Source organism: Hibiscus syriacus, unplaced genomic scaffold, assembly GCF_006381635.1.
Source record: "Hibiscus syriacus cultivar Baekdansim isolate YM2019G1 unplaced genomic scaffold, ASM638163v2 tig00112343_pilon, whole genome shotgun sequence".
Classification (NCBI taxonomy): Eukaryota; Viridiplantae; Streptophyta; class Magnoliopsida; order Malvales; family Malvaceae; genus Hibiscus; species Hibiscus syriacus.
The window spans coordinates 380,732-407,667 of record NW_024063306.1 but is presented as its reverse complement, the minus strand read 5'-3'; the positions used below and the strand labels follow the sequence as shown (position 1 = coordinate 407,667).

The window sequence follows — 26,936 nt, the reverse complement described above, 5'->3', positions numbered from 1 at the left end:
TGGTTGGTTTAGCAGGAATGTAAGACTACCGCGTTTGATTAAAAGAATAAAAAATTATTAAAATGTATATTTAATCAAATTGTCTTTATTATATATTTATTTTTTAACAATTTGAATTCTACTATAATATTACTATAAGATATTTATATATTTTCTTTAAAAAAATTAAATTCATAAGATTTATATATTTTTTTTTACAAAATTGAAAATATAAAATGTTTAATGAAAGGGTATAATTTTATTTTAACCTCTGAACTTCGTATAAAATTTTATTTATATACTTTTTTTATAAATCTAAAATAGTTTAAGGATAAATTTATAATTTAACCTTCGTATAATTTTTATTATTCAATGACAAAAGAATGATATTTTTTTAAAAAAAATTTAAGGACATTTTAGTCCAAAATACCGATAATCTAACAATACCTAAGGGAAGAGAGATAATGACATTCCCTGTAATATATCCCAAAAAATCCACTTTTGGTAATAAAATATTATCGGAAATGAGATTACCGACCAACCAAACGAGGAATGTGGATTTCATTCTCCCGATCATCTTATATGACTTAAACCAAACAATCCCTTAGGGTTTTTTTTAATCAAAGAAAGTTGTTTGTTATAATATTTGAATTAATTAATTAAATTATAAGTAGTAGTATTTTTAGTATTTATATAATAAGTTGGCCTGCAAAGTAACGGTGTTGTGGATGTGGGAGAACCATCCAAAGACCTTGAGAAAGAGGGTGTTTGCTCGGTGTAGTTTTAGAATCCAACCGAGCGCCAAAAGAAAAATAGAAAGTTTCAATTTTTATCATTAAATAATCAGAAATGGACATGTTGAAGAAACAAGCATCCGATGTGGGAGCTTGGGCTATGAACGTCATCAGCTCCGTCGGCCTTATTATGGCCAACAAGCAGCTCATGTCCCCTGCCGGCTACGCCTTCGTCTTCGGTCAGTTCTTATTCTTCTTCGAATTTTGTTTACATTTATACCCAATTCTTCTTTGTTTGCCTTTGTTCGTCTCAGATCTGGATCAATTCCCCCCTTTTCTTCTCACCAGTCACTGCATCCGGAAAATCTCCCATTTTCCCTTTTTAAATCTCTGGCAGATCCGCTGAATTTTCCCATTTTCTATTTGCTGAATTCTTATCTTTTTTTTAATTCAATTACTTTAGGGAGTCTCCATTGGTTTTAACTTCGACCATTAATTATGAAACTTTTAAATTTAGATCTTATCCTGCAAAGGGCTCATTCAAACCCCAAATCTCTTTCATTATGATTGTGTGTCCAGATCTGAACGTGTATGATCATTCTTTAGAATCAGTTTGATGACTGACATTTATATGAATCTCTTGGTAATTGTAATCTTACAGTCTTACATTATTTAAACTTCAAATCAATATGGTTTTTTTACAGTGGAAGTGATAAGATTTTTTAGTATTGATTGTGATCTACTTTAGATTGTTCCCTTAACTTCATTTGTTTTGAAAGTTCAATTACCTCTTTGGGAAAAAGTTCAATTTGATCTCTCAAAATGAAATGAATGGATATGCTTCATCCAATTTTATCAAATCTGAAGAGTTTTCTTGCATTCACAGCTACTACATTAACCGGGTTCCATTTTTCTATGACTGCCTTGATCTGTTTGGTATCGAATGCCACCGGTTACTCGACAAGAAAAAGGTTCCTTTATGGAGCTTCTTTGGTTCTCCGTCGTTGCCAAACTTCAATCACCGGGATGAACTTGAGCCTCATGCTGAATTCAGTTGGATTTTATAAGGTAAATGAAATGATGTATCCACAAATAACATAAAAAACATCAATAGTAGGTTTATTTCCTGTATACACGATATATATTCCAGATCTGTCGTTGTTGTTATTGATATAGATTTCATATATTCCAGCTCTGTCGTTTTCGTTATGGTATATATTTTATACATTCCTGCTCTGTCGTTGTCGTTAGATTTCATATATTCCAGCTCTGTCGTTGTCGTTATGATATATATTTTACACATTCCAGCTCTGTCATTGTCGTTGTGATATAGATTTCATTTATTCCAGCTCTGTCATTGTCGTTGTGATTTAGATTTCAAACCTAACCCTTTTGTTTATCATCATGGTATAGATTTCGAAGCTAACCCTTTTTTTTATCATTGCGATACAGATTTCAAAGCTAAGTATGATTCCTGGTGTTTGTGTGATGGAATGGATGCTACACAGTAAACACTACTCGAACAGAGTCAAGATCGCAGTCATTGTGGTGGTTGTTGGTGTTTGTACCGTCATGGATGTAAAAGTTAATGCGCAAGGATTTATTTGTGCCTGCGTCGCTGTCCTGTCCACCTCATTACAACAAATCGTAAGCATTTCTCATTCTCCATATTTCTGGTTCTGCTTGAGAGCATTTTCCATTTATGCTTTCAGCCGCTTTATGATCGCAGTGCAGAATAGCATAACGCCTTTCAAACCATCATAACAACAATGTCTAATTAACACTGATGTTTTGAAATTTTGTTTTTCATTTCAGGTTGCATATCTCCTCTGCTTTATCTGAACATGTCTATTTCGTGCGAAGTCTTAACAATGAAAAGAAGAGGTGTTATCTATATATCCAAAGATCAAGAAATTGTTTATGTTCAATGTACATTATGATCATCTGTCCATGATGTTGGTTTATTGATTATGGGTTCCTTGTATCGGTTGGAATTCTGTCAACCCATTAACCCCCTACCCTTTCCTACTTAACTTGTCTGAGAAGATATTACTCTCTTGAAGTTCACTACGGTCTATGACCTCCGAGAGTTTGGCTACCACACATGCCATTTAAGCTAGCGTTCAATTTGCGGTCGAGTGATTATGTTAGAGGCTCGTATGTTAAAGCTATCCGTCTTTGATTCTCTCTACCTGCTGACTAATCAGTCATACTTATGTTGGAACAGTCGATCGGCTCCGTACAGAAGAAATACTCGATAGGCTCATTTGAATTGCTTAGTCAAACTGCTCCGATCCAAGCTTTGTCTCTTTTGCTGATCGGTCCGTTTGTTGATTACTACCTCACCAGCAAATTGCTGGCAAGTTATAAGTTCTCTTCGTTTCCATTGGTAAGTACTCCTTGTCTCGCACATCTATATGCACAAACACTATATGGTACCAAGACTTGCTAGTAAAATACTGATACTGCTATGAATCTTGGGTTATCCTGAAAAATTTGCAGTTTTTCATACTACTGTCGTGCTTGTTGGCGGTGTTCTGCAACATAAGTCAGTATCTTTGCATCAGACGATTCTCCGCCACGTCTCTCCAGGTTCTAGGCCACATGAAAACGGTTTGCGAATTGATATTGGGATGGCTGCTCTTTGATTTGGAGCTGACGCTGAAAAATAAACTCGGGATGGCGATAGCGATCCTTGGCATGGTAGTTTACAGTTGGGCTGTTGAGGCTTATAAACAAACTGAATCCAAGGCTTCAGCGATCCTTGGCATGGTAGTTTACAGTTGGACTGTTGAGGCTGATAAACAAACTGAATCCAAGGCTTCATCACTCCCCAAGGATGCTTCTTAAGCAAATGTTGAATTGTTGAAGCAGCAGCAGTTGGACGGTTCATCTCTGCTCAAGGATGTTGAGCTAGGTAAATCTAAGCCTTAGATTTGTTTTTTTTTCGTTTTTTTTAATTTTAAATATTGATTTGTTGAATGTTCCAAGTACCTTCCATTGGGCTGTATAAATTTTTAAATTTAATTTTCCAACATGTTAATGTATTTTTATTGATTATTGATATCTAATTAACTCATTTATCAATACTTTGATTTTTATAAATATATTTTATTTGGATATTATATTTTATCTTCTAGCCTAGTTGTTAAACAACATTTTAATTTTAAAATGTCACATAATGTTTCTATTGAAAAAAAATTCTAAAATTGAAGCAAAATGAAGAAAATAAAGAATCAAAACAAACATAAAATCTTAAAATTGTTTAGATAATCAACAGTTTAAACTGTTGGATATACAGCTTGAAGCAGCTACAACATAAATCAAATTGTTTTAGGTTTTCATGGCTCATACATGAACATGAGACCTTATAATGTTTGATAAAACAAAATGGCACAAAATACATCCGGTACCTAGATGAGACCGTTCGGCTTGCGTCTTCGGGTACATCGGATCGGATGCTTTATTATTGTTTCTTACTTAGGTTTCATTGTTGGTTCATCGATAGCCATCGGACTGACATTTACACCCTGCAAAAAACCAGCATCAACACAACTTTTCAGAGCTGTCGTATCGGTTTTCGAATGTGATTGTGTTATATAAGATATACTAGGGATCTGGGGTGGGTAATGGATAGGAGTCTGTATCTGTACACGGATATAATCAGTTTTCGAAGGTACTTAAAAGGAAAACGAAAGATCGGGACAACACAGGATACAACTGCAAAAGTGTGTCATGGTGATTTTATGTTTCAAAAGTTCATGTTTGTACTTACAGTCTCATCTGTCACAGATCCTCTAGCTTGCTCAACTGTTCCTTTTCGGTCCCCCTGAGAGAGAATATACGGCAGTAAAAGTTTTTCGTCAAAATAAAGAAGATAAAAGAATCATGTCGTAAATGCCCTAAATCATGAAATCCGATATCGTAACATAAGGCATACCGGATCTTTCGTATCTGGTTCAATCACTTCTCTCTTTACTCTTTTTGGAATGAACTTACTGAGTAAATGAGATAATGATCAGCAAACATGAACTTAGAATGTGATCAGAAACGGTTGGGGGTAAAACCCAGAAAAGGAAAAAGAATGATAAATACCGGTCCTCATCAACGCCCATGTCTGAATCCGAACCCCATGTTTTATCTCCATCATCTTCATCTTCATCTTCATCAGCCTGATTATTATGAGTTGAAAAGAAACAAAGTATGAAAAGTTGATACGAGGCAAACTACAACCAGTTCATTGCATGGAAAAATAAAGACGATTTCCACTCCGAAAATACATATAGCACATGATTGTTTTCTCGGATACGAGCCAAAGACCCGCTTTATGAAGCACTTTAGTTGTTAAGCACGCGATTGTGAATGTCTAATGTCCCGAACGGCTCGTGTTGAAATATAAGACAAATCCATAATAGAATAGTCTATGAGATTTTTTGAACCTAAAGTGGAAGAAAATTTAAGCAACATGCCAAAATGTTCAATGCCAACCATGGACACTTGATAAAAGTACATGCAATTCTGGGGGAAACTTGGAATGGAAAATGTCGTAAATTTCCGCTAGTAGATACCAGATGCGAAAGGAAGGTAGGGCAAAATTCCTGCAAAATAAGAAGTAACGGCAGAACACACCTCAGGAAGCTCGGTATCAGGTGGCCTTTCTTGAAACTGGACACTTGGCGAGTGCTGAATCATCGAGAGATTGTCAAGTAGCTTATTACGGATTTCTTCAAGGTGTCGGGGTGTGTTCTTGTTTTCCATGTTACTAGGAGAAACGTGAAGAGTATACTCTGGACCAAAATACTCATAATACTCATGTCGAGGCATCTGGTTTTCAATTTCCATTCCAAGTGCAACTCCAGTCTGCTCACATTAACAAAGTAGCTCAGCACAAGCAAATTACAAATAGTATTCAATAAATCGAGTGCCAACATCTTATGTCTTCCAATGAAATTTACAAAAACCGTAAAGTTTTCATATATATATATATATATATATATAGGGATACAGATGAATAAAAACAATTAAGCAAGACATATTCCAACTTAAATAATACAAAAAGGGAAAAGAGTGAGGGCCAGGGCCAATCACTTAAACCAATCAGTATACATTATTCAATCGAAAAAGAGTTAGGTCAGCTACCTCATAGCACCAACAGCGAGCAACATTCCGAATGGTATAGCCACCACCACCTACAAGCAACAATGGCACATTGAATGATCTCAGAAATCTAACACACTCTCCATGGCCCTTGACTGAAAGATTGAAACACCCCAACCGATCTCCAGATAGGGAGTCAGCACCACATTGAAGCACCACAGCACCAGGATTAAAAACTTCCATAACTTTACCGATAATTGGCTTAAACAAGTAATGATAACTCTCATCATCGATCCCATCATCCAAAGGAACATTGAGGGCATAGTATTTCCCTTTTGAATATCCAATATCACGTATATCCCCCGTACCAGGAAAATAATCTCCAAATTTATGAAATGAAACAGTCATGACCCTGTCGGTAGTATAAAATGCCTCCTCCACACCATCTCCATGGTGGATATCAATATCAACATATAGAACACGCTTCAAGAAAGATAAAGGAAAAGTGTTATATCAATGCAGAATAAACCTTGACATTTATTATTTCATGCCTACTATAGCAACCATTTTTAACGGCTGTCAGTCGCTAACGGTACATCTAAATTGCAGTTAATACGATATTGCAAGACAAATTACAAAAAAGCCAACACGTATCAAATCGGACAAGATAAGATCCGTACAAGAAGGAAACAATAGATATTGTTTTTGTTACGAAGATTTCGATCATGCACAAACAACAAATAAGACGTGTCAAACTTGGTTAAGTAAAGCCAAATAAGAAAGATAATGGGGAAATTAGGTTTCGAACATATACCTGGTGCTGCTTAAGAAGTTCCAGAATTCCAAGGACAATATCATTGACATAGCAAAACCCCGAAGCCTCACACTTCTTTGCATGATGCAGACCACCAGCCCAATTAATGGCAATGTCACATAGACCATGGTTTAATTTGACAGCACTACCAACAGATCCACCTGCAGATGTTTGACAGAAGGAGTAAAGGCCATCAAAGACGGGACAATCCTCTCCCACATTAAAGCGTTTGAGCTGTCGGAGCTGATCTTGCTGCGTTTCAGGGGTCACGCTGCGGAGAAAGTTCACATAGTCATCGGCATGGAAGCGGCAAAGATCCCGATCCCTGGCAGGGAAGGGCTTGTGAACTTGCATGTGCTGAAGTAGACCATAGTGTGCTAGAAGGGCATGAGTCATTCGAATTCTGTGAGGCTTCATAGGGTGACCTTGGCCATAGTAATAGTTCCCCACCTCCGGGTCATAGAAATAGCACACCTTCCTCTTCACGCCGTCGGCTCCAGAAGGTAGCGAATTCCCTCCTGTTTCCATCAAAGCTTCGAATCTAAGTCTCCTCTCTTAACTTTTCGCCTGCTCTCATAAAAAATTTTTTTGAATTAGATTCACTGATAAAAGCAACAAACTAGACTCAATTAACATCTCAAATACAAAGAATTGAAGAAGAAGTACACTCATTCTCTTCCATTCAAGCATAAAAACATGTGAAGGTCACAGAATAAGAACCCTAACAACATATTTACCGAGGAAAAAAAAGAAACTAATTTACAAGATTTTCAACAACAAACATCGAACAAAATTAAGGACGAAGAACAAGATCACAAAAGCAAAATTGTCTTAGTAACCATAATCGAATCAGATACGAACCCATAATAAAGCCAGAATTTTTATTACTACATTGATCGAGCAAAACAAGCACATTTACAAATTGAACAAAGGCAAAAAAAAAACAAAAACAAAAAAACAAAGTCATCCCAAGTTTCAAACAAACAAACAAAACACATCGACGAAGGGAGAAAAACTGGGAAATCAACAAGGGTTCAAAGGGAAAATAAAAAAGAAGAGATTGACAGACTTTGAAGATATAACTTGGAACCAATGATATCAACCATTTTTAAACAAAACCCAGAACTGAAACAATGTTGTTTTTTACCTACAGAAGAGAGATCAAAGGGTGTTTTTGTTTCACCTTCGTTGCTTCAAGAACAGCGTTCAATGGTTTTATAAAAGGAAGTAAATATGATGAGGGAATCAATGTGCAGAAGTATTGAGAAATTTGACAAATGCAAGAAACGGTTTCTCAAGTAAAAGAGCCACGAGCGGTTTTTATGGAGTTTTTATTTCTTTATTTTTTTTTTCATGCGGAACGGTCCAAACAAACTAAACCGGTTCGAAAAGGGTTTTAATGTAAGGGTAAATTATGCCAATAGCCCTTTTTGTTTTTGATCTAACCGACTTTAATCACCGATTTAAAAATTAAGCGCACTTGATCTCTTATGTTGTGGATCCGTTCAATTTTAGTCATTCAACTGTTAATTCTCATTAACTCCGGAAATTTGAGTTGACAATTAATAAATAAAAAGAAGAAGAAAGAGGAGGAGGAGGAGGAGATGTGAGGGACTAAACGTACTTAATTTTTTAATTGGTAATTAAAGTCGATCATATCGAAATAAAAGGGACTATTCGTATAATTTACCCTTAATGTAATTGCGAGATATTTTAATCCAAAATTTGTAGAAAGTTATATGCGTTAGGAATGAAAATATAAAGTATTATGATGTAAAATTTAAGTAATAGATACATATATGAATATACTCTTTAAATAAAAATTACAACTAAATTTTTTAGCTAAGGTTCGATTATGTAATTGTTGATTAAGTTTTAGTTTGAATGATATCATTACCTTCGTCGAATGTCAAATTGATGTTATTGTCCATACAATATTTAAGAGTTTGTCGATTTGTGGAAATTTAAACGTAATTATCTTTGATTTATGGATAAGAGTTTTTTATTATTATTAAATTGAGAAAATTATAAAGTAGAATTTGTTCTAAATACTCTTAATTATACGTTCAATCATCTTTACAGTTATGCTCAAACTTGTAATCTCTAGTAACAACAACGATTTTTTTAACTAGTGAAGTAAATTAATTCGTGCATTTATGACTAAGAGATATAATAATTTAAAATTATAATTTGTATTAAACAAAATTTTGGTCATGCAACTTTTATATATATATATATAATTTTAATCATTACGTTCATAGTTATATGATAAAATATACATATAAAATTATTCATATCGTTAATATGAAAAAATTTAATATTTTTAAAGTGTTTATTTAACTTTGATTTCGGTTGACTTAATGATACAATAAGTTAAGAAAATAAAAAATAATTAATTTTTTTATTAAATTTAATATCTTATATATACTTCGTGAAAGTCTAATATGAATGTGTAAACCTGTCAAGTGATTTCAGTGATTCAAAGAAATGTTGTCGTTCATAGAAGTTTTAGATTCGGACAACTGCATATATAGGACATGTTCACGTTGTCAGTAAATAAGAAATATTTTGAACAAATACTACATTCTAATCATCTCAGACTATTTAAATTCGTAATGTATGAATTTGATTCACATATTTTAATTCGATCAATTTTATTTATTATATTTTTTAAATCTTAGAATTTTAATCATGACTCAAACAATACAGGTACAATATAATTTAAACGTAAAAACATTAATAATTTTGCAACAATACAAAATACTGAATTAAAATTCAGTATTATCTTTTATAATAAATTAACCCATTGTTTCCTCAGCTTTCCGTCAAATGTTGTTTAAGCCCATTGTAAAGAGGAAAAAACAATTGTTTCCTCAACTTTCCGTCAAAGGCTGTTTAAAACCCATTGTTTACATAATATTTAATGAATTCTATAAAAGGGGAATAGCCTACATAAGGAATAGCCAAATGAAGGTAAAAATTCTACCTGTGCAGCTATTAAACGTGCAACAGTTTTCTTGGAGTTCACCAGCCAGCAAGAGTTCATTCAATAAATAGCAGGCCTTCAATGTCAAATAGCAGCAAAGAGTTAAGTAAAGACCCTATTTTAACATGAATGATCTATAATTCTTGACAACAATCAGTGGCGGATCTAGAAATTTAAGAACGAGAGTCCAAAATTTTAATTTTATTTTTCTTAAAAACAATGCTAGTCCTTTGAATCATGAAGATAGATTCATAATTTGAGAAGTCCTAAAATTTTGGGGGAAGAAAAGCTTTTCCAAGAGATTTGATTTTCATCAATTCTCAACTATAGAATTCCTTTCCTCAACAACATCGTTAACATGCCACCACAAGATTTAACATTGTTTGGGGATTTATTCGGAAAGTAGAAAAACAATTATGTTTCATACAGGAAGAAAACGCGTCTCTCAATTGACTGGCTTCATTTCAAACGATGAATGCTAAGTGCTTCTTAAGGATACTCGAGTTGAGACTGGACAAAATCAAGAGACACACTGGTATGGAAGTATGGAGGTTTAAAGTTTATAATTCAAATAAATACAAAAGGAGGTGGTATGTTAGAGGATGAGAAGAATGGATTGGTTATAGAGTTGAAGGATAACTGCGGCTAATGATTAAATGAATGAGAGCACAATTTACATAAAACATAAGGATTTAGATGTAAAGTGCTCTGAAAAGAAGAGGAAACAGGACCCAAACAACATGTGACAAGCATAACAGTTGTACCTTACGGAAGTTGAAGATCAAGTCCAATTCACAGACCTGGATATAAATTCATTCACAATCCGATAAACACAATAGAAAGTCAATTAATTCAATGAAGAGAAAAGTTTGAGTTTACTCACACTGCCAAAGTATCGATCAAGTATCTCACAAAGTGATGAATGATCTCTAGAACCTCTAACTCATTGTCATCCTGGTCATTGCACATGCCGAAGTAAAGACTAGCGTATCTGCATAATTTATCCCAACAGAGTTGATAAATCTCTGACATGGTAAAATAGATTCCTAATAAAAAAGGTCTCACTAACATATGGAAGTATTACCTTTTGTAAACAACTTTAAATCCTCTCTAATCCACAAAATTACAGAGTTTGGCCCCTCTTGTGAGAATTACTCCACCAAGCTCACGGATAACCTTCTCAAAACACATTCCATAAAGCCTTAATATAATGAAGGCAAGACCGACTTCAAAAAGAGCACCAATAAAGAACTAAAGATAAGGAAAAATGAACCAGAATCTTATAATTATAAAGACTTTTTCCTTCAGAGAATCAAATGTGATAGTCAGGTCATACCTCTGTTCCTTCCTTCTGAGAATAATGAGAATACCATTTTGTCAACCTAACTTTCCCTTGCCAGCTAATTAAAAGTACAAAGTGAATCTGAATCACAAAAGAGGCTCATATGTTACAGATACCAGCAATAAAACAAGTCAACAACCTTTAAAAAGAAGCTCGCTTTTAGGCTTCTAAAGTGAAATCAAGCAATTATAACAGTGTAAAGTTAGAACAAAATATGTGTGTGTGTGTGTATATCACTGTGATTATCAGATCCAAAAATTAACACAAATTCTTTTCTTTGCTCCAAATATGAGGGCCAAGAGTCACTTTATATAAAGTGTAATATAAATTAGCATTAGATCCTGACAGGCAAAGTCGATCCTCAAGAAGCCAAAACTTCAAGCACCTAATGTTATCTATGTGAGTTTCTAGTTATAGCACACAACTAGTAACATTTCATTTTTGCCATCCTGTTAGCATGCTTCTTCATGGAAAAAAAATTCAACAGCTAAAGCATAAAGAATGGCATTTCCTCCATATCAACAATAACCTTAAAATTTCCACCCAGGGAGAAACAATATGATCAATGACACACTAAGAAAGTGAAACCATTAAAACAATAAGGCTTTATTTATTTATTTATTTATTTTGAAAAGGACAATAAGGCTTTATTAAACAGAAAATTATAAAAATCACCAGAATTATGTAGTCAAACTCAAATATTCCAAAATGCAAAACAAACATTAAATAGAAATGTTTAAGTATGATGGAATATGATAAAAAATCAGAAGAAAATAAAAAAATAAGTTGGATCTAACAATACATCAGAGGAACCATCAAAATGAATCATTTACAGTAAACTATAACTATCAAAATGAAACATTTACAGTGAACTAATGATATTAAAAGAAACAAAAAACAAAAACAAAATCTCGGCAGAATCTAGTTGCAGGTCCGAAGAGAAACGAGAAGGCACAAAGCTTAAATTCAATCAACAAGGGCATGAGGAGAAATATCAAGATCATAAAATAGTAATAAAATTCATGATTCACAGAATCAAAAGCCTAAACAGTGTCTAAAATCAGGAAAAACACAGATCCATGTTTTGAATTAAAAATGGATCGAAAACAGATCATAACCAATTCGCCGGATTATCATGATAACAAGACTAAAATACGAAAAGCTAGTTAGTTACCATCTTTGATAATAGCCAGAAGAAAAGTAAAAAAATGCAAATCTGGATTCTCCGGAAGCTCAAATGCCGGTATCACCGATTCGAATTCCAGGTGCTGCTGCGCTGCGATTTTGTATTTATATTTAAACAATTTTATTCCGTCATTAAGAAAGGTTAAATATATATATTTAGTAGACGAACTCCACTTAAATATTCAGTTTGATACCTAAATTACTTGATTCAAATAGGATTTTTTTTTAAAAAAAAAAAATCAGAGTTAGTTGCATCATATTCCCTAAATTATGAATTATTTTAAATTAATCCTTAAATTTTTAATTATTTTAATTTTATCCTTAAATTATAACTTTCATTCTAAATTAGTCCTTAAACTTTTAAACATTCAATTTAACTTTTCTTTTTTAGATGTAATTTTATTTAACAAAATTGTTAACTACCATGTAAACATTGATGTATTATTATGTGATAATATGATGTAAATGATAATTTAATTTTAAATTTGAATAAGATGATAATTTAACTTTAAAACAAAGAAAAATTATAAACAAATTAAAAGAACAAAAATAAAAATATGAAAACCTATCAATTATTTATCTTATTTTTTTTAAATATCATCCTACTCCAATGGACAAAGGCTAACCAATACACTAAGCCATTAAGCCCATAAAGAGCTTCGTCTCCGTTTTTCCATGTTCGAAATACCCAAAAAAAAAATTAAAAAAAAAACCCCAAAAATCCAGGCTTGCCGAGAGACTGAAACAGAAGTTGCTGAAGTGGAAGACTATGCTCAAGTTGAAGAAGATGGGCAATTGACGGCTCAGCCACTCGGTGACAACCCGGATTCTGTCGAACAACGAGCTGCTTCCGACCAAATTGACGGGAGAACGAACCCCCAATGTTTTACAAAGAGGATTTGAATTTGCTCAAGTAAGCCCTTTTCGAGTTTGTATGCTCACCATATTCTTTTTTTTTTTGGATAAAAATGTAGTCTTTATCTTAATTGTTCTTCCCTTCATTTGACTAAAGGCTGTGGAGGGCTGTCATCAAATTGGGAGGGTATGAACAGGTTTGCTTCTGCTTGTGCATTATCAAAAGGCGACTAGTTTAATAGAAAATGTAAAACTAAAATCGAATGGCATATCAATCATTTTAAGTTCTTTGATAATATGTTGCTTTCCTGATCCTGAATTTCGAGGAGATGCCTGTGTGTACAGCATCTGCATGCACAAACTCATTGTTGTCTTTCACATTGAATTGTTTCTAGTTAGTTCTTACTTCTTAGGTGATTCTTACCTGATACGAAAAAGACAGTTAATTCGGTTTTATTGTCTAGTTAGAGTGACCAAGATAATAATTCACTTGCTTCTTATATAGTTAAGAACATGAAGTAGTTATGGACTTCCTTTCCTGATCGTGCCGCGGACTTTGTAGGTGACCTCATGCAAATTGTGGAGGCAGAGGCAGGTTAGAGAATCGTTTAATCCCCGAAAGTAAGAATAACTACTTGTTCTCCAATGATTTGAATACTGAAAGTCTGCAATTTTCTCCTATTAAAACTACTTGTTCAATTGTTGGTGGTTTCGTAGGACATTTTATATCGTGTGGGAGGTCGAAAATTTCATATCTGCTAACCTTGATTCTTGTTTTTATGAATAGAATTTGTTTCTGTCCTTGTACCACGATTATGGCTAATTGTTTTTGCTTTAGCGGAGCTATATGGTTTATTTACTTGTTTATTTGTTGTGCATAGGACCTGTACTACAGTGTCTTGGACATTTCGTATCTTTTATGGGAAGGTTTGGCTCTAATTGCCGATTTCCGTTGATTATGGTAACACAGACATACTTTGCAGACTATGGCCTCATTCCCCATCTCTTAACATTTATTTTATTTATTTGCTATTGTGGCATATGGTTCTCCTGTAATCTGTTTCCATCGATTTACGCAGGCATTGTTCGAGTATGAAAAGCATAAAATGCATGGTGCTGTACCCCCTCAGTTTGTTCCTTCCCTCATCGAGCCTATCACGGTTGTTAGTCCGTTAAGATTATAATGCTTTCCGATATGCTTTGCATAGCATATTTGTTTCGTTATTACTTGTCAACATGAATGCTGCTCGTCGAAGCCACATTTTTGTATGTACTACATCTTCTTTCATATAAATTTTCTAGTAGTCCAATTCGCTGGCCAGGTACATTCTGCAACAACAATTCCTGAAGTTGTCTTTATGTTCGAGACTTAGTTTATTGCACAAGGTTCGTTAAAGTGTAAAAAGCCGTCAGCTACTGAGCATGCTGTCCGAGTTGCTTCACACAAACCAAAGAAACTACAGTTATGATTTGCCGGTTATTTTTTTTCTAAATTTTCCATTTTGTATGATGTATGAAACAATATCTCGACTTCTGAAGGTGCTGAAACTAGGCCTTCTTTTGCCAGGTCGGATTCTATGGTTGTCGATGTGTAGCCCCGGCTGATTGGGTTAAGGTCAACGTGCAAAAATCCGTAAGTCTTTCTTTCGTGATATAATTAGGACAATGCTACATTGCTATTAGCTATGAATCTCCCTCTTTTCTCTCTTTCCCAGGCCAAGAGCTATGAGGTGTACATTTTGGTTCCCGGGCTTCTGCATGAAGAGGTCGGTATATCTCTTCATGATTTACCTTGTTTCATGTTTACCGGTAATCTTTTCTCGAATTTGCATCAATGTTGTTGAATCCGTCTTATAACTTCTTCCTGTAGATTGTGGTTGATGAATTACCATATGTGCTTAAAATGAATCAGGTGTATGTTGAGTCTGATCCGGCAGGACGCTTGGTTATATCCGGTGAACCAAAGCAATCGAATAATCCGCGGGGTGTCGCACCCTTTAAAAAGGTAATGGTAATCATGTCTGATAGCCATTGTAATCATCTACTTGTATCGGTAGTGCGATAAACCTCTCGTTTAAGTATCGTTTCCCTTCCGATCGGATTTCTTATCAAACTATATGAACCATTTCTGGGATCTATATCTTCTTTTTTATTACTGGCGCGTGCTTGTGTTTGTCCAGGTTGTCTGCTTGCCTTCCAGAATTGATCCCAATAAGACATCGTCATTCTTTAACCTGCTCGGTCAGCCGTTTGTCCGCGCCCCGTTCGAGCCGTCGGATGTATAAAGTGTAGTTTTTTTTTTTTTTTTTTTTTGCTTTTCGGTATATTATTAGTTCAGGACAATACCAATGCAAAATAAGTACTTTAGCTTTTTGTGAATAAATGTTGAATATAATTATAAGATAATTTTTTTAATGAGAGAATATTAATATTAAAACTAATATTATTAAGATAACTAATTACAAACCTATGAAAAATTGTAATAAAATAAATGAATAATCAAAACATTGAAGATATAAAGACAAAGTCCATTAATAGGAACATATTATATACCAAAAGGAAACAAAAGAAGCTAAAGTTTCAAAGACGCATCACAGCCTATTTATGCTGTAGTGATTGGACTAATTATGATTCATAAATTTTAATGAGAGAATTTTAATATTAAAAATAATATTATTAAGATAACTAGAAATGATGTAGGCTCCTAGCTCCCCTTGTAAACCAAAAAGAAAATATTATAATTCTTTTAATTGATTTGAATGTGAATTTTTTTATTTAATATAGATTTAGATTTAATTGTTTTATGATACAAAAATAAATATTTTATATTTTAAAATAGTGAAATAACTTTTAAAATACTCATTCTCATTCAGGGTTAATCAAATAAAAAACCACTCCTATCATTCTCATTCTCTTCTACTTTTTGAATTAGGGTTTTTTCATGCAGTGATCTATTACTGTAACATCATTTAATATTAAACACTTACAATGGTACTTGAATATGGAACCTTAAGAAATAATAATAATTTTTTACTATTAAGGTCTTTCGGTTCGTGACACTACTACCACTCATAATATAAATAGATATGTGTAACCAATGAAATTATAGTTTTTCATAATAAGTGGTGTTTGTTTTAGGGTATAACATTTGTTAACGTATATATATTTTATTCAAATCATGTCACACATGCATTCATAGATAAATATATATTAGATTTAGTTTCTTTCATAAAATATCTACTGTTTATAGAAATTAACCATGTTTGGAAGGAGAGAAAATATTCCCAGAAAATGAAAAGAAAAAAAAAAGAAGAAACATGTTTGTTTTGTACAAGAACTCAAACTTACTGATCTGAATCATCATTTCCTTGAAGAACTCGGATTCATTTGCTTTCTGCATTGGATACAATTTTCATTGACAATGGAACCATTAAATTCTGCAATAATTTCTTCATTATTTGATCACCAAAAGGTAGGCCTCGTTGCGGTGCCACTCCAGCCAAATACATCACCCGGAAAGGGATAACTTCCCAAATTATAGAAAGGAACACCACCACCTCCACCGCCGCTTTTGGTGGTTGTGCCACTGCCTCCATCAGCCAGCTGCCCTCCACCATCACTACCAGTGACTCCAGATGAATGTGAAGCTGCCGGTTGCAGCTGAACTGCTGGCTCTTCCTCTTGATCAAGGGGTAACCTATCATAAACTGCATTGTCAAATGATGCAGCCATTAATACAACCGGACCCGAAGCCATTAACGGACCCGCCACGCTCCCTCCAACAACTTGACCCTGACCACCGGCGAGATAAATCGTCAAGCCACCGGCCCCTGGAAGGGCCGTTGGTGGAAGGGAGGTCCCGGTTAGAGATAAAATCTCAAACCGCCCGTGCAGTGTTATGACACTCCCGGATGGAGCAGCCGGTTGCCGGAGTATAACATTCGTGACGGCGCCGGTTCCGCTGAGCACACAAACACCCCGGCCTCGCCTCCTCGCGTAGGTTGCTACCGAGTCGACTATGTCTGAACCGGAAGATATTTCGAGCACATGGGATTTTAGTGAGTTTGGACTGTCGCGTGTGACGATTATCGGTGGTTTAGGTTTATTCTTGGAGCCTGCTGGACGACCTCGTGGCCTTCTTCCTCCTGGAGTGGTGCCTCCTCCGCCTGAATCGGTTGTCGCGCCACCGTGATAGGTTGCTTCTTTGTCTGGTGGGAGTAGCTGATGGATATAGCGAGAACCCGAACTTGAATCCAACCCGGACATTGCTAAAAAAATCCACTTGCTCACAAGCTCCAATATCTAACTTCGATCTGACCTCTTATTAAAACGAAAATTTAACAAAATAATTCATAAAACAAAAAAATGAAAAAAAAAAATCAATGAAAATATACCACCAGCTGTACGTGGTGAAAGATAGGTTTTTATCATAATGAAAATTGACTCTGTCGAGCACAAATTATCTCCAAAGCATAACCTGGAAATAATTTGTGTACTTTACTTTGTACTTTTTACTGATTAAACGTCTATTCTTCTTCTTTATACTGTCTGCAAATTAACCTAGCTTTAATTTAGGTTCTTCTATAACTCAACAGAAACCCGGGTGATGAACAAATTAGGAAACAGAAAAAACACACTAAAAACGTCAAAATATGTTTTGGAAATTACCATAAAATTTTAAAAATAGATCAACTAATTAGTGTGTCTTCACACCCAGATGAAAGAGAGAGAGAAAAACCCAAGCTTGATGAATGCATATATATATAATATAAACCTAGACTGAATGAGATTTCTTTAATGAGAAACTGTGTATTGTTTTTAATAAAATAATGAAATTATTTTATATTCATTACCTCAAAATCTTTGAATTTGAATGTCTGGAAACAAAGCTTTGAACAGGATGAATTGAAGGAAGCCTTGAGAGTGTTTTCTTTTTTAGGGTTAAAAAAATGGAAAGCAAATACAGTGATTTCCTTCATTTAATATAATAATAAAGTTAAAGATAAAGAGATGCTTTGAGAAAATATATTAAAAAATTTGAAGGATGCTTTGTTGACAAGAAAGCCATGAAAATTATATGCATTTTCAAAAGAATTAGGTAAAATAAGTGAAAATATATTTTAAAAAATAATGGGTGCTGGCGTTGGGGGTTGGGGTGATGAAAATAATTGGGTTAATTAACTCACTCATACATGAAGCATACTAAATTTTCAATTTCATACATAATGTTTAAAATTTCTCAATTTCATACATGGCGCTTTCTGCCGTTAACATGTTCATCCACTTTCATCACGGAAGTTGACACGAAACCCTGTGACCACTAATAAAATGACATGTGACACTTTAAAAAATATTATTTTTTATTTTTTAAAAAAATAAAATCCATTTGCCCCCTTATTTTTCACGTGAATTTCAAACGGTCTTATTTTCCCTTATTTGCAACGAGCAATTTATATCAAGGCTTTCTTCAGAAAAATGAGGGATTTTATTTGAAATCAATCAAGGCTTGTGTTCTGAAATTTCAAGTAAACAAGTGTTATTTTCGATTTCATTTGGGTTTTTGTTTGAGTTTTTTTACAATTTTGTATTGATATTAAATGATTTTAGGGTTCTTTTCGAGTTCATTTGGGTATTTTCATGAATTTGTTTCTAGGGTTCTTTTTTTTATTTCATTTGGATTATACGAATTCTGACTTGCTTATTCAATATGAATTTGTTTTTCATTCAATTGCTTTAAAGGATGTCATCATATTCCTCAAAATTAATGGAAAGAAACTGTCGAGAAATTTTCTGCAATTGTGGGAAGAAATCTGAAATTTATACTTCCAGAAAAGAATTAACCAAATGCTAACGATACTTTAGTTTCCCAAGTTAGTTTGAGGTTAATTCTTCTTCATGGATTGATGAAATATGACATTGCTATAATATTTGTGGTAATGGTAATGAAATTTTATTTATTATTTTGAACTGGATTTATGAAATGTGATGTTGGAGGATGGATGTAAATTATTCCGTTGGGCTAATGAAAATGTCAGAGACAAATACGTAAAGGACATTTTTCTCAAAATTATAATAAAAAATAACATGTTGTTAAGGGAGAATCGAGAACTAAAAGTTGCTCAAGTGTTGCTGAAATGAAAATGATTTTGTTATGTGAGTAATGATTCAAAACTGTTGGAGGTGGAGGAGAAGTTGAGAAAGGCCAAATGTGAAGCTTGTATGTACAAATTTCTGATATTGTTGTTTATGCTTTTTGATGTATTGTTTCTATGAATAATTCAAGGATTAGAGTTGTTGATCTTACAAAGTGTTCAGGTTGATGTAGTTTACAATATTATTTTAGTTGTTTTTCGTGGTGTACTTTTTTATGTATTTGTTAACCTTAAGCTTGTTTTAGTTGTACAAGATTGATGTAATTGAATAACTTAATGTTTATGAAGTGTTCTTTATTATAGAACTAAAACATTAACACAACTTAAAACATTGAAAAATTCTAAATACTAATGGTGCGTTTGGTTCACGGAATGTAAGATTACCAGTGGGAATAAAAGATTACCAGGGAATATGATTACTGAGATCCAGCTCAGTTGGTAGAGCACAAGGTTCTTAACCTTGAGGTCGTGGGATCGAGTCCCACGGAGGGCATTTCATAATTCGGAGGTCTCTTACGGAAGCTGCTCTCAACCTGGTGTTGGGGGTAGCCTACTATCTTACCTCCCCCTTACCCCATATATATGGGAAAAAGGGACAACCATTTTTTTGTATTTTGTGTTTGGTTGGTTTAGCAGGAATGTAAGATTACCGTGTTTGGTTAAATGAATAAAAGATTATTGAAATGTATATTTGACCAAATTGTCCTTATTATATATTTGTTTTTTAACAAGATGGAAAATATTATATATTTTCTTTAAAAAATTTAAATTCATAAAATTTATATAATTTTTTACAAAATTGAAAATATAAAAAGGTTTATTGAAAGGGTAAAATTTTATTTTAACCCTTGAGCTTCATATAAAATTTTAATTATAGATTTTTTTTGTAAATCTAAAATAGTTTAAGGATAAATTTGTAATTTAACATTCGTATAATTTTTATTATTCAACGACAGAAGAATGATATTTTTAAAAAGAAAAAAAATTTAAGGGCATTTTAGTCCAAAAAGTCGGTAATCCAACAATACCTAAGGAAACGGAGGTAATGACATTCCCGATAATATACAAAAAAAAAATCAACTATTGATAATAAAACATTACCGGGAATGAGATTCCCGACCAACCAAATATGAGAATGTGGATTCCATTCCCATGGGAATCCCACATAACTTAAACCAAACACCCCCTAATACCCATTCGAAGAACAAAGAACAAATACTCAAAAAAATCAAATGCATTATAAATTTTTTGATAATGGATATTTATCTCAAATGAGATGCGAAGACGTGGAAGTTGTGGGTCATTGTATCCGTTTTTATGAAAGTCTTCTTCTACAAATAACTTCTTTTATTTTTTTAAAATTAAATTTAAAGTTTTCGACTGTTTGGAACGTCTTTAGTAATAAGTCGTGGTCTCCTACTAACGTTTTACTTTGAGTAACTGAAAGATCTCTAAAGTCGAAAAGAATATTAAATATGGAGTATAGATTATTCCAGTACATGGCATTGTTTTTTTTTATATTATATGTTGTTGTTATTATTAAAATTCCATTAAATCATAAGAAAATGGTGATTAAAAATGGAAATATTAATTTAAGCACACAAATACAAAAGTGGGTTAAAAATGATACGTGACCAATTATAAGTATTCATTGGAATTGCTGAACCTTTGACCAAACAAAAATGGTGGGAGAGGAAGAAGACACAGACAAAGAGAAGAAGAGTCTTGAACTGCAGCATGGCACCGGACCAGACAACCATAACTCTGCCCGAACGTGTCAGTCACGTGAGAAGTGTCGGCTACATTGAAAAGCTTCGCTTGATACTAATGATCTTATTTTATTTATGGAGATTAGGGATGAATAATTAAGGTGATCGGTTCCCAATAATATTATTTTGAATAAAGAAAAAGGTTGTAATATGAAATATTAAAGTTATGATTAATGATATAAATAGTATTTAATATATTATGTATCTTTGGATAATAATTACTTTTAAAATAAATATTAATACTTATATGATTTGATGGTCAATACTTTAGTAAAAATCAATATCATCTATGATTTGATATTTTATCATTTTAAAAATTCGTTAATTTGAAGAAAAAATTAAAATTTAAGGTTGAAAGTGATTTATTTACAAAATTTTATTAAAATATTTGTAAAAATATCGATACTTAGTGTAGATGTATGGAAATTATTATATACTTTGTGTGTATGTATTAGTATGTATTCAGGAAAATTATTAATACCCGATATCGATACTTTAAAATTTTAGATTTTTTATTACTGTTATTAAGACTTTAACATTTGAAAAAATTGATGAATGTTAAAATATCAATAATTGATATATGATGTATCGATTTTTTTGAAAAAGTTGAATTTCACCCCTCACATCAACCTACAAGTATCAATACTTTCGAATATTAAAAAATATTTCAAACGGTTAAGTTGTATATATTTTTCCGTTTACATTATTATTAACCTTTAAACAAACCGGTAGTTAGTTTAACGTAATAGGTAGCGCTTATTTAACGCAATAGGTAGCGCTTATTTAACGTAATAAATAGCGCTTATTTAACGTAATAGGTAGCGTCTATTTTATTTTACCATTTACATTATTATTAACCTTTAAACAAATCGGTAGTTAGTTTAACATAATAGGTAGTGGTTATTTAATGTAATAGGTAGTACCTATTTAACATAATAAGTAGCGTCTATTTTATTTAACCATTTACATTATTATTAACCTTTAAACAAATCGGTAGCTAGTTTAACGTAATAGGTAGCGCTTATTTAAAGTAATAGGTACGCTTATTTTATTTTACCGTTTACATCATTATTAATCTTTAAACAAATAGGTAGCTAGTTTAATGTAATAGGTAGCGCTTATTTAACATAATATGTAGCGCCTATTTAACATAATATGTAGCACCTATTTTATTTTACCGTTTACCTTATAATTAACCTTTAAACAAACCGGTAGCTAGTTTAACGTAATAGGTAACGCCTGTTTTATTTTACCGTTTACATTATTAGTAACCTTTAAACAAACCGGTAGATAATTTAACGTAATAGGTAGTGTCTATTTTATTTTACTCTTTACATTATTAGTAATCTTTAAACAAACTGATAAGTATTTTAACGTAATAGGTAACACCTATTTTATTTTATCATTTACATTATTAGTAACATTTAAACAAACCGGTAGGTAGTTTAACATAATAAGTAGTGTCTATTTTATTTTAACCGGTTAAGTTTTAAATATAAGTATCGATACATACAATATAGGTATGAAAATTTTTTATGACAATAGTTGGACATATCTTACCGTCGAAACAATATCCATACTTTTTAGAATAAGTATGGATACATAAGCAATGCAATTTATGTTTCAAAGTTTTTTAATAGTTCTTAATGTTTTCCACCGACAACATTAATTTAATAATTTCATTTACACAAAAAAAATATTTGATTATTTATATTTTTTGTAAAATATTATTTAGAATTTAAATTTAACAATTTTAACTAAAGATAATAATAAATATGTAATATATATGTTTATTATTTTAAATTTAATAATAATATATACCGTAACATAAAAATAAATCATTAGATGCTTATGATTATTAAATTAATGTCTTAAAACTCACTCAAATGATAACCCTAAATTAATATTTCCGATAGTGAGGTAAGTATGGATACTCAAAATGTTGAATTTTAAATAGATTTTCGATAAATTTTTGATTGATTTTATAAAAAATAATGTGAGAAGAGAAAAGAAGAACGAAACACAAATAATTTAATATGAACTTTTTAATTAACAATTTATTGTAGCAAAGTACCTTTATTGAAGAATTCTCACATTGTAAATAAAATTAATTAAATAACATTTATTTATTATTTACTTCACAAATGAAATTAATTAATAATGGCAAACATGGACCAAATAAAGAACCTTCAAAATTTGCGTCATGATCTGAGTTCAAGAGAAGAGCAACTTATTAGCTTTTTATTTCCCAAAATTTATATTATGGAATAATAATTGTGGAGGGACAATTACATACCATCAAATCAACAAAACATGTCCATGTGATTACATTAATTCATTGTCATTTTCCTCTATTTTTCATTATCTCTTCTTCTTTCGTTACGTCGTTCGTTATTTGAATTCAAAACTTTAAAAAGATAACAATTACATTTTAATAATAAGATTATTTAGTTATCAACAATCAGTTGGTTTAATGGGATGAGATACTGAACCCCTTAAGTAAAGTTAGAGGTTCAAATCTTGGAGTTTGTGAATGAAGTAAATTGGGTTGGGAGAGTCGCTCTTTCCTCTGTAGTACCCGATCCAGATTAGTCGATCAATAGATTGAATACACGTTTTTATATATAAAAAAATGAGATCATTTAGTTCTTGCTCATTAAATAGATTTTAGATATCTTATTGATATTTTTTTTATTAAACTAAGGTGATTATAAAATAGTATATATTCTAAATACTCTCAATAATTTGAAAATTAATGCTTAATCACCCACGCTATAAAAGTTGATACTCAAACTCGAGACTTTTAAAAATAACAATTAATAACCATTCATTTAACTAATGAGATAATTTAGTTCGCACTTTTAAAAACCGATTGTTGAGTGAAAAAAAAATGAATAAAAGCAATTACAAGGCCGGAGAACAAAATATGCATTTTTCTCTTTTCAAAATAATACCCAATAACATTCTATACGGGTTAGGGATGGCCCAACGTTAATATGAATACGTTTTTACAGGCAAAATTAGCCCAACGGGTAAAAGGATTTAGTAAATTAGATCATCTCTAAAATTAACTTGGACCTACGATAAATGCTACAATGCAGATAAACTTGTCACGCTCAGATGATGAGTTTATCCAAATAATATTTTTTATTCAAATTCGTCAGTCGAAGTGGCATGTTTCAATAAAATATAATTTTTTATTAGATTTTTTCACTTCAGAGTGATAAGTTTCAATAAAAATTATATTTTATTAGAATTCGTCATACCCACGTAACGAGTTCCATGTCACTTTAGAAAATATCCGTAGTTCCCAATATTAGACCAAAATTGCCCTTCTTTATACATCCTCTAGTTTTTCAAAATTACCTACACCAATCCAAATGAAGACGGGCTCATGTAGACCTATTTACCCATTTCAATATTTAGAAAATCTAAAAGTTACAGTATAGTGTGTTTGCATTTTTATCATATTATATTTAACTATAAGTAATACAATATTTAAATTTTGAACTATAATATAAAATGTTATCAAAATGGTCATTAAATTTATCAAATTATTACAAAATGGTTAATAAATTTAATCAAATTATTTGTAAAAATTATCATTTCAGAATTTATTATTATTTTATAACGTACAATACTCTTACAATAATTTGACAAATTTAACAATTATTTTATAAGTTTCAAAATTATATTATTTCAGCATAGTTTAGTAATTATTTGAATAATTTATTTTATAATATAAAACAAAGAGAGGAGACGACGTCTCTTTCCAACTTATTACAAAGAGATTTGTTTCCTTCGTACATTTCTACCTTTGCAACTTTACCCCCTAATTTTTCAGGACATTTTCTCTCTAGGAAGAAGCCTTGGAAACATCCTTACTTGACCTATTGTACTTCATATGGCTATTAACTAGTTGACCAGCTGCAAGTGCAGACATGAGTGATAACTCCCCGGCAAGGACGGCACCGGCTACTACAGTCGCGAGCATCCTCGAGTTTGCTCCGGGTACCTCTTTGCTTGCACCTTTGACTCCGAGTAAGTTCAAACAGGCTGATTGAGATGCAAGTTGTGTTCCACCACCAACAGTGCCAACCTAAAGGATGAATCATAGAGCAACAGAGATAATTAGGCACCTAGCATAAATACCAAGATTTTGTTTCGGCAACGGAAATCGACACGATCGGTTACCTCAATAGAAGGCATTGTGACAGAGATGTGAAGGTCTTCGCCGTTGTTAACAGCTTCCATCATGGTGATGCAATGAGAGCTCTCGACGTTTTGAGCTGGATCTTGGCCTGTAGCTATGTAGACTGCACTCACTATGTTACTGGCATGAGCATTGAATCCGCCCAGAACTCCAGCCATAGCTGATCCAGTAAGGTTCTTAAGCATGTTAAGCTCCACGAGAGATTCCACGCTCGTCTTCAACACCTTCCTTACCAAATCACCTTTAATGATGGCTTCGCAGACAACCGATTTGCCTCGTCCTTCTATCCAGTTTACTGCAGCCGGTTTCTTGTCGGAACAAAAGTTTCCTATGTGCACAAATCCATGCATTCAGAAATCCAAAGTCGAACAGAAGAATTAACATAAATATTGCAAGTCTGCAAAAAAAAAATGAACTCACCAGAGATGCCAAGAACATCCATGTCGGGGAAATCGGTTTGAAGGAAATCCAAAACGTTTTGGACTCCCTTGGAAACCATGTTCATCCCCATAGCATCACCAGTGCTGCAAGTGAATCTCATGTACAGATTCTTCCCTGCAATTGCACATTTGATACATTGAAGCCTACCGAATCTACTTGATCTGCAACCACCAAAAAAGGCCAAAACTTTCAATAAACCATTTCACAATTAGCTTGCGTTTCATATCGATCAATCCGGAATTCGATAAATATCGAAACAAACCTGTTGAAAACAACAGACAAGGTCTCGAAATTGTTAGGATCCTCCAAATAAAGCTTCAAATCAGCTGCTCGTTTCGCGGTACCGAACCGAACAACTGGAGCTCTAGTCATGCCGTCTTTCAATAGAACACTAGTAGCTCCACCGGACAAATGAATAGCCTTGCATCCCCTGTTAGTGCTAGCCACCAAGCAGCCCTCAGTGGTAGCCATGGGAACCGAGAACTCTCTTCCATTAAGCAACAACGGCCCAGCAATTCCCACGGGAATCTGCACGTACCCGATCGGCATCTCACAACACTGCCCCAAAATGGACTCGTAATCGAACCCCTCCAAGGGCAATCCAGACAATGATTTCCCTGTTAATCTCTGCAACGCCTCACGCCTGATTGCAGCCGCTCTCTTGCAATCACCTAATTTCGATTCCAACGAATACGAAGGAATTGTTCCCGCCACAACGGATTTAATTATCTCCTCGTCTTCCTCCGTTAAAACTGTAAGAGGCTTTTCATCGAACATTTTCTGGGCAGTCACGATGGGTGTTTGAGGAGGCAAAGGAGGAAGCGAGCAATCGAGATCTTGTCCACAAGGGACGTTACGGGCATCCTCTTTACGAAGCAAAACTTCATCTTCCTCCTCGTCCTCGGAAATCCAAACGTCAGGAGACGGTCGGAAAACCAGAGACTGAACAAATTCAATCCCAAAGAATGCCATAAGATAAATGAACGATGCAAAGAAGGCCATGATAGAGACGATCTCGGAGAAGGTGACGACGTGGAGAGGAGTGGAGGTACGGATCTTTTCACGCCAACTGGAAAGAAGGAAATAAACCACCGAGAAGAAAAGGGTAAAGAAAAATGCATTCATTATATGCAAAGGAAGCGGCAATTCATCGGAGGCTTTAATGGGATCTTCGTCGAAAGAAACCGTCTTCTTCGGCTTCAAAGCTTGAGCGGGTTTAGCCGAAGATAGCCATTTAGCCTCCATTTTGGGTGTTTACGGCGGCGGAAGCAGAATCCCGGCGGTGGAGGGCGGAGACAATGAAAGGAAACAGCCGGGAGTCGATTTTCAGTTGGTTTCCTTTTAAGGTTCCTGAGAAGGGTTCTAGTAA

The 26,936-nt window shown here is 33.3% G+C and overlaps 5 protein-coding genes, 1 long non-coding RNA gene and 1 pseudogene across 7 annotated transcripts; 3 read left to right on the top strand and 4 right to left on the bottom strand.

Annotated features, from left to right (window-relative positions):
- Window positions 1-813: 813 nt before the first annotated feature.
- Window positions 814-3,742, top strand: LOC120177981 (UDP-rhamnose/UDP-galactose transporter 2-like). Its single transcript, XM_039183958.1, has 6 exons — window positions 814-952; window positions 1,600-1,781; window positions 2,166-2,360; window positions 2,941-3,102; window positions 3,216-3,440; window positions 3,510-3,742. The coding sequence occupies exons 1-6, from the start codon at window positions 829-831 to the stop codon at window positions 3,561-3,563; spliced, it is 942 nt and encodes a 313-aa protein (XP_039039889.1). The 5' UTR covers window positions 814-828; the 3' UTR covers window positions 3,564-3,742.
- A 217-nt stretch (window positions 3,743-3,959) lies between these two features.
- On the bottom strand, window positions 3,960-7,905 carry LOC120177979 (histone deacetylase 19-like). The gene is made up of 8 exons (XM_039183955.1): window positions 7,772-7,905; window positions 6,625-7,191; window positions 5,853-6,293; window positions 5,343-5,573; window positions 4,809-4,885; window positions 4,654-4,711; window positions 4,489-4,542; window positions 3,960-4,243 (listed from the first exon to the last, which is right to left on the bottom strand). The coding sequence occupies exons 2-8, from the start codon at window positions 7,150-7,152 to the stop codon at window positions 4,190-4,192; spliced, it is 1,443 nt and encodes a 480-aa protein (XP_039039886.1). The 5' UTR covers window positions 7,153-7,191; window positions 7,772-7,905; the 3' UTR covers window positions 3,960-4,189.
- A 1,983-nt stretch (window positions 7,906-9,888) lies between these two features.
- Window positions 9,889-12,293, bottom strand: LOC120177983 (annotated as a pseudogene).
- A 496-nt stretch (window positions 12,294-12,789) lies between these two features.
- Window positions 12,790-14,242, top strand: LOC120177984. Of its 2 annotated transcripts, XR_005521493.1 has the most exons (5): window positions 12,790-13,050; window positions 13,150-13,189; window positions 13,555-13,613; window positions 13,874-13,953; window positions 14,072-14,242. It is a non-coding gene; the product is annotated as an uncharacterized LOC120177984 (long non-coding RNA). The 2 variants fall into 2 exon arrangements; XR_005521492.1 differs by having other exon boundaries at window positions 13,874-14,242.
- An 18-nt stretch (window positions 14,243-14,260) lies between these two features.
- On the top strand, window positions 14,261-15,326 carry LOC120178024 (AT-rich interactive domain-containing protein 5-like). Its single transcript, XM_039183994.1, has 6 exons — window positions 14,261-14,352; window positions 14,427-14,454; window positions 14,560-14,625; window positions 14,708-14,758; window positions 14,905-14,997; window positions 15,173-15,326. The coding sequence occupies exons 1-6, from the start codon at window positions 14,261-14,263 to the stop codon at window positions 15,275-15,277; spliced, it is 435 nt and encodes a 144-aa protein (XP_039039925.1). The 3' UTR covers window positions 15,278-15,326.
- A 1,120-nt stretch (window positions 15,327-16,446) lies between these two features.
- On the bottom strand, window positions 16,447-17,881 carry LOC120177982 (AT-hook motif nuclear-localized protein 25-like). Its single transcript, XM_039183959.1, has 2 exons — window positions 17,846-17,881; window positions 16,447-17,312 (listed from the first exon to the last, which is right to left on the bottom strand). Exon 2 carries the CDS (start codon window positions 17,256-17,258, stop codon window positions 16,455-16,457), a length of 804 nt encoding a protein of 267 aa, XP_039039890.1. The 5' UTR covers window positions 17,259-17,312; window positions 17,846-17,881; the 3' UTR covers window positions 16,447-16,454.
- A 6,796-nt stretch (window positions 17,882-24,677) lies between these two features.
- Window positions 24,678-26,936, bottom strand: LOC120178064 (3-hydroxy-3-methylglutaryl-coenzyme A reductase 1-like). The gene is made up of 4 exons (XM_039184016.1): window positions 25,830-26,936; window positions 25,547-25,728; window positions 25,108-25,454; window positions 24,678-25,012 (listed from the first exon to the last, which is right to left on the bottom strand). Exons 1-4 carry the CDS (start codon window positions 26,810-26,812, stop codon window positions 24,770-24,772), a joined length of 1,755 nt encoding a protein of 584 aa, XP_039039947.1. The 5' UTR covers window positions 26,813-26,936; the 3' UTR covers window positions 24,678-24,769.

Coding starts and splice junctions, on each gene's coding strand:
- LOC120177981 (XM_039183958.1), top strand. CDS start 829: ATGGACATGTTGAAGAAACAAGCATCCGATGTGGGAGCTTGGGCTATG. Junction 2,361..2,940: donor CCACCTCATTACAACAAATC/GTAAGCATTTCT, acceptor ATGTTGGAACAG/TCGATCGGCTCCGTACAGAA. Junction 3,441..3,509: donor TTTACAGTTGGGCTGTTGAG/GCTTATAAACAA, acceptor TGGACTGTTGAG/GCTGATAAACAAACTGAATC.
- LOC120177979 (XM_039183955.1), bottom strand. CDS start 7,152: ATGGAAACAGGAGGGAATTCGCTACCTTCTGGAGCCGACGGCGTGAAG. Junction 4,886..5,342: donor CTGATACCGAGCTTCCTGAG/GTGTGTTCTGCC, acceptor CATAATAATCAG/GCTGATGAAGATGAAGATGA. Junction 4,244..4,488: donor GATCTGTGACAGATGAGACT/GTAAGTACAAAC, acceptor GGTTTTTTGCAG/GGTGTAAATGTCAGTCCGAT.
- LOC120178024 (XM_039183994.1), top strand. CDS start 14,261: ATGTACTACATCTTCTTTCATATAAATTTTCTAGTAGTCCAATTCGCT. Junction 14,455..14,559: donor CACAAACCAAAGAAACTACA/GTTATGATTTGC, acceptor TTCTTTTGCCAG/GTCGGATTCTATGGTTGTCG. Junction 14,998..15,172: donor GTGTCGCACCCTTTAAAAAG/GTAATGGTAATC, acceptor GTGTTTGTCCAG/GTTGTCTGCTTGCCTTCCAG.
- LOC120177982 (XM_039183959.1), bottom strand. CDS start 17,258: ATGTCCGGGTTGGATTCAAGTTCGGGTTCTCGCTATATCCATCAGCTA.
- LOC120178064 (XM_039184016.1), bottom strand. CDS start 26,812: ATGGAGGCTAAATGGCTATCTTCGGCTAAACCCGCTCAAGCTTTGAAG. Junction 25,455..25,546: donor GGATGTTCTTGGCATCTCTG/GTGAGTTCATTT, acceptor TTGTGCACATAG/GAAACTTTTGTTCCGACAAG. Junction 25,013..25,107: donor TCACAATGCCTTCTATTGAG/GTAACCGATCGT, acceptor TTCATCCTTTAG/GTTGGCACTGTTGGTGGTGG.